General features: G+C 42.9%; 1 protein-coding gene across 2 annotated transcripts in view; it reads left to right on the top strand.

Moving 5' to 3' along the window:
• The window catches only part of DOCK10 (dedicator of cytokinesis 10), a 144,718-nt gene that overhangs the window by 73,695 nt on the left and 65,221 nt on the right, over positions 1 to 5,802 (top strand). For both annotated transcript variants that reach the window (XM_009286673.1, XM_009286674.1), the window contains exon 15: positions 5,330 to 5,452. In XM_009286673.1, the coding sequence (XP_009284948.1) occupies positions 5,330 to 5,452 (123 nt within the window). The remainder of the gene's footprint in view (positions 1 to 5,329; positions 5,453 to 5,802) is intronic.

Here is a 5,802-nt window from a genome sequence, read left to right as displayed (position 1 = left end):
AAAAAAAAAAAAAAAAAAAGAAAAAAAATACAGAAAGGTTTTCTACTTATTTTGAAGGAAATGCATTTCCTTTTCATAGGATTCTCCAAGTGGCAACCCCTCGTTGCCCCTCGGTGAGAGGGAGTAGGCAGAAGCAGGGTTCGGGCTGTGCCGTACTGTGCTGGTACGCAGATGCTGGGCTGGGTTATGTGCCGCGGCTGTACTGCTCAAGCGCATTACGTAGTAGTGCGCCTCGGCCCGGAACGGTAGCTGCAGGTCTGCACTTGCTCTGCCTAAGGGAAGTCTAAGAGACACGAATGAAGTTTCACTTCTGTCCCTGCAAGGTGGATAGCACCTTAAATGCCTGTCGAGCTAGGTGCTTTTCAGAAGATTCTCCCCTCCTTCCAATTCTGTGTCATTTCAGATATTTTATCATTAAAATACCAGTTGGCAACTCGTTGGTCATCTCAGACATAGTATTATAACTGCATAAATTTATTTTGTAATAACAGGCCACGTTGATTTGGAGTAAGGAATAGAATCTTGATTAGGTCAGGCTTGACTAATCAATAGGGCTCCACCAGATTTAAACCTGCATGTGAGTGTTTTGAGCTCTGGTAATGTGGTGTATGAGAGCAGCAGCTTCCAGTCACCACAGTCATGTGAGCAGAAGCATTTTCTATAGACGGATTGCTCTACTTAACTACTGCTCATCTAAGTGGAGCTCAAACAGTATGTATTGGGTAACGAACAGAGATTTTTCTCTTTGGAATTCCATGCAGAATGGTTAATTGGCACAGGCTGGAATGTGGCAAAGGACGTAAGGCAGGACGAGAGCAATAGGGCTTCATTTGAGAGGAGCTTCCTTGTGTGATGCTCAGTACAGTGGGTGTGGGAATACCTGGGAGTCTGAGCCTTCCTCAGTCTGTTTCCGTGAGACTTCTTGTCAGTGGAAACCCTTGGCTCTGGTCCCATACCTTTTCAGTTTCAGAGATGGCGATGACTTGTTTCACTGGGTATTCTCTCCGAAATTACAGGTTCCTTTTTCAATGTGCAGTCCACAGTCTTAGAAGATAACATCGAAAAGACCTCCGCATCATAGTATATTTTTGCTTTCCCTAGGACAGGATCAAATCATTCCTAAATATGTTTGTCTAGCCAATATTTCTGGCTGTGATTTCCCAAATATAAATGGGAATATATGCTTGTGGTCTTAGCAAATGCACAGGCAGTTCAACATTTTGCAGACTTATTGTGTGTGCGTTACACAGACGGCCTGCACATGGGCAGAGGACATAGCTGGGGTTTGTGGACATCCCTCAGTTCCGGCAGGCAGCATTTTTGGCTGGCATCCTAATTCGGTGCTTCACTGCCCATACCATTAAAAAGCTTTCCTCCCATCTGTAGAATTAATTACAGAAAATATACTTGGGTGTGTTTATCAGCCTTTAAACTTTTCCATTATAAATCACGTTATGAGATAAAAGAGTTTAAAAATCATTGACCAAATACACCACGTGTGTGAACTTGTTGGTATCGGTGATGTTGCACAAGGAATTTATTTAGTTCGTTGGGTCAAATTCTGCACTCGTTTACATCTATTTATGTATTGACGTTACTCAGGACTCTCTTTGGTAAAAGCAAAGTATGATTTGGCCCCATAAAATCTATTTCTATTTTCACAGCTTGAAAATAGAAGTTCCCACAGGAGGCTATCACACTACAGGGGAAAAAATGGTTTGGCTATGATAAATAGCAAAACCCCGGGTTTGGAAATGTGTTTTCCAGTTATTTCATTCTGGCATTAACCACACTCCTGGTTTTGTGTGGAAATTTCCCCCCCTTAAAGCAGTTACAGATGGCCACAGTGTGATTTTTACGTACACATTCAGCGAGCCAAAATCTTGACAGTTGAGCATTATGCATGTGACTGAAACTCTTAATTAGCTTATGTGGCATCCAGTTTGTTAGCATCCTTCAAAAGCATGACTCAGGGTTCCTCCCTGGTTTCTTGCTGGCGTTGGTGCGATCTGGTGTCTGTATGCTCTCGCAGGTATAATTACGGTATGTGTTAGAATTACAGTGTGTCAAATCCATCTTCCATTCTCGTATTCCTGCCAGAACTGCCAAAGTTTGCAAATATGCGCCTGAGCTACGTACGGTAGGTGTGAGGAAACTTCACTCGCAGAGATGAGTTTTTACGCTCCGCTATTCTTTCGAACCTGCCCCACCCTTGTAAGCTTCACGTTTTAGAGCCTAATATTTGAATCCTTCAACAGCTTCTGCAGCTGCTGGTTCGGTTCTCAGCTGGCGTAGGTTGAGGTAGCTGAAGGTAGTGAGGCTGCACTGATTTACAGTAGCTGCAGATCTCACGCTGAATCTCTAACCTTGGAGGTGAGCAATTCTTTCACAAATCGTAAGCCGCTACTTAAAAAGTAGCTTTTTCAATGTTAAATTGTGAACATTGTGTAGGTTTTCCGTGCTTAAAGAATTTTCGTGATTGTGGACTATCAGCTAACAATGTCAGAACAGTAGAATCATAGAAACACTTTAAATATTGAGATGATGTTTCAGTTTCTTTAGTGAAAGCTGTTAATTTGTTTTCCCCTAAATTAACACCTTTAGAATCTCTTCAGGATTTTAGTTCCGTGCAATTTTTCTTATTAAAATCTCTCTGGTAAATAAGTAACCGGCAGTAAGGATTCGTTAAGATATTAGGCAAATATTGGACTCCTGGATTGTGGAAGTGTTTTATTACGTTTCCTTTTCTTCGGTGTGACAGTTGTCACTCTCAAGTGCCTTCAGTGTCTTCACTGTGACAAGGAGCACTCCTGCTCCACCTGCACCCAGCAGCCCGAAAGGATCTGGCAAAAGGTGGGATTGCGGTTACTTAACTGCAGATGTAATACACGGAATACTTGCTGCTCTGGCAGTTCTTCAGCTTTAATGAGCCAGGGGCATGGAGACACCAGTACGGTTTGACCAGCAGAAAGCCATCTAGCCCTTCCCTGAGTGCATAAATAAAACATACCTGTTTTTAAGAAGGGGTTATCATGTTTTCAATGGACATCTAAATTGCTCTTGTGGTGGCAAGAGCTTTACATAAATGGAATATTGTGTGTAAATTGGAGGGATAAAAATACTTACCTGTTTTGTATTGCGGATACCTGGTTTCATGCCTTTGATTTTGTCCTGGGTGTATTATTTAGGCTGGGATATGCTGCTGAACTGACGAGGAGCAGTTCTAGAAGTAGGGCATATGATACCCAGGGAGCAGTGATGCCGGGGAGGAGCGGTTGTAGGCAGGAGGACTCCGTAAAGCCCTTCTGACTCCAAACCAGAGCCGCCGGAGGGGAGGAGGTGACGATGCCGTGTCCCCGAGCCTCCCGGGAGGCAGTGCTCAGCACCACTGGCCCGGAGTGAGCTACTTCCAGCACAGACCTGGTTCTTTTTCCTTTTACACTATGAACATCCCCGACCCTGCCTTGGTAAGTGCCCCTGTGCCCTGCTGTGCTGAGCAGCGGTTTGCTCGGTGTCAGAGCCTGCGCTGGAATTAGTTAATAAGCTCCAGCAGAGCCTGGGTTTGCTCAGCATCACATTGCAGAGCCCAGTGGCACGGCGGAAATCACTCACTGAATGTTTTAGTCCTCTCTTTTAGTCTGGAGAAGGAAGCAGTGCTGAGTCCAAGAAATATCATAGTATCAGGAATACTGTAATAATTATTAAATCTTATCTTTTTTTCCTTCTTTTTTTTTTCTCTGACAGCAGTTTAATAGGATTTGTAAAGTAAGTGGTGGCTGCCAGAAATTAGGTCTGGTTTCTCCCTAATAACTTCAGATTTTTGACATGGCATGTTGGTGTGGACCTTACTCCCTCTAACTGCTGGAGGCAAAAATCTGATAGACGAGAGTTAATTATTCTCTACAGTTACAAAGAAATGAAATAGTGGTGCTTCTCTCGTTAATTAAGTTAAGACATGATGCATTTATACTTATCCTTGGGATCCTCGTCCAAAGGTTTACTCCATTATTTTGCATCTGGCAACAATTTGTGCTGGCATCAATTCTTCTTCTCGCTGGCAGCGGAACAGAGAAGTAAATTAAGGAAGCAAGATTGGCCAAATGATTCACAGAACAGCACTTAGTGTCAAGAACATTTTACTTTTGTTAAGCAATGTTTTTGCATACTACAGTTGAATCCAAGGTTCATTAATTTGGATAGCTGTTACATTATCCAGTCCAGCCAGCGTGTGTGACCCTTGGGGATATACAAAGGGCACTGGAATGTCTTAATTACATCTTGCAAGTGTCAATGAGCAGGAATGGAAATATCTGGGGATGTTTTCCTGTGCGCACAACAGCTGATACTTATTGTTCCCAGCCATCCTTTTTTTTCCATTTCATTTGGCACTTTGTAGCTGGTTCACCAAAAATATAGTCGATGCTCCACAAACTTGTTTTCTGAAGGAAAGCTAAGCCCCAGTGAGTTGGTGTCATGCTCCTGGAGGACACAGAACAGATTTAATGCGTAGGAAGATTCAGTAGAGGTCTCTAACCTGGATCTGCAAAAGCATACGTTTCTTTACATGGTGAGATGTAGCGGTTGGGATTTGACATCTTGCTATGATTTCTGTTGTTTAAAATTATCATGATTTTCATTGGATACTAACTTCTTGGACGGTATCGATGTAAAGAATTCTTCAGAATGCTTCCTTGAAATAAGGAGTCAGTCTCTTTGTTGAAGTGAGGAGTCACGTCCTTGATGTGTGAGCAAGACGGTAAAGTCCCAGTCAGGCTCAGGGGTGGTGGCTCTCAGCCAGGGACGGCCTCTCTGGGGCTGTCCCAAGAGCTTGCCGAGAGGCTGGAGAAGGCAGCCTTGCAGCCAGGGCGATGGAGGGGTGGGTGGGAGCGGAGGGCTGGCTCCGGTGAGGTGCTGTACGCTTCCAGCTTTCTCAAGTGAGACTTAGCTACAGAAGAGGGGGGGGAAAAAAAAACGGTGGATGCTGAACTAGACGGTGATCTGTTCTAGCGTGAAACCCCAACAACGGCGAACTGTGAGCAGTCACGCTGCACCTCTGAGGTCAGCGGGGACTGTCTGCGCCGTGTAAGATTAAACAAGGTCTTAAGTCTTTGCAGGGCTGGGACTGCACGTGCAAGCAAAGTGAAATGGCCTATGCTCCTGCAAATGTACAGCTCGGAAGAGCTGCCTTGTGTGAAGCTCTGCAGGAAACCCTTGAATTTGTGTAAGAATTCATGCCATAACCTTGTGAAAAGATTACATGACAATTTCAGATGTTCAAATATATATATGGGGGAGTGTTTATAAACATGTCATTTTTCTTTCTTTATAGACCAGTGTTTAAAGATAATCAGGGAAATGTTGACAGAGACTCCCGATTCTCACCTTTATTCAGGCAAGAAAGTAATAAGATTTCCATGGAAGATTTGATTAAACTAATAGCAGAATACAGAAGGTAAGGAACAGTTTTTAATTTGGTTTGAGAAGGAATAAAAGCTTTGTAAAGCTGTGCAAAATAGTTTTCACAGCTTTTTTTCTTCATTTAACACAGTGTGCCAAAGTGGCCATATTAAATTAGTGTTTTTCACATTAGCCTATTACCTGCCAAAGAGTGCTTTAGGTTGGACTTTCCAGGAAAACTGAAATGTCATTTGGCACATTAATAAATGTTGTTATAACCTAAAGATAGTGATTCCTTAAATTAGGTTCCATCAGGGGAGATGCAGGTGAAGTAACCAAGAGAACATTATCTCAGGGGAAAAAAAGAAAAAAAAAAAAAAAAAAGAAAAAAAAAAAAAAAATTTT

This window comes from Aptenodytes forsteri, unplaced genomic scaffold (assembly GCF_000699145.1).
Source record: "Aptenodytes forsteri isolate BGI_AS27 unplaced genomic scaffold, ASM69914v1 Scaffold184, whole genome shotgun sequence".
NCBI lineage: Eukaryota > Metazoa > Chordata > Aves > Sphenisciformes > Spheniscidae > Aptenodytes > Aptenodytes forsteri.
The sequence above is the reverse complement of the archived record's forward strand: the minus strand, read 5'-3'. Positions and strand labels throughout refer to the sequence as shown.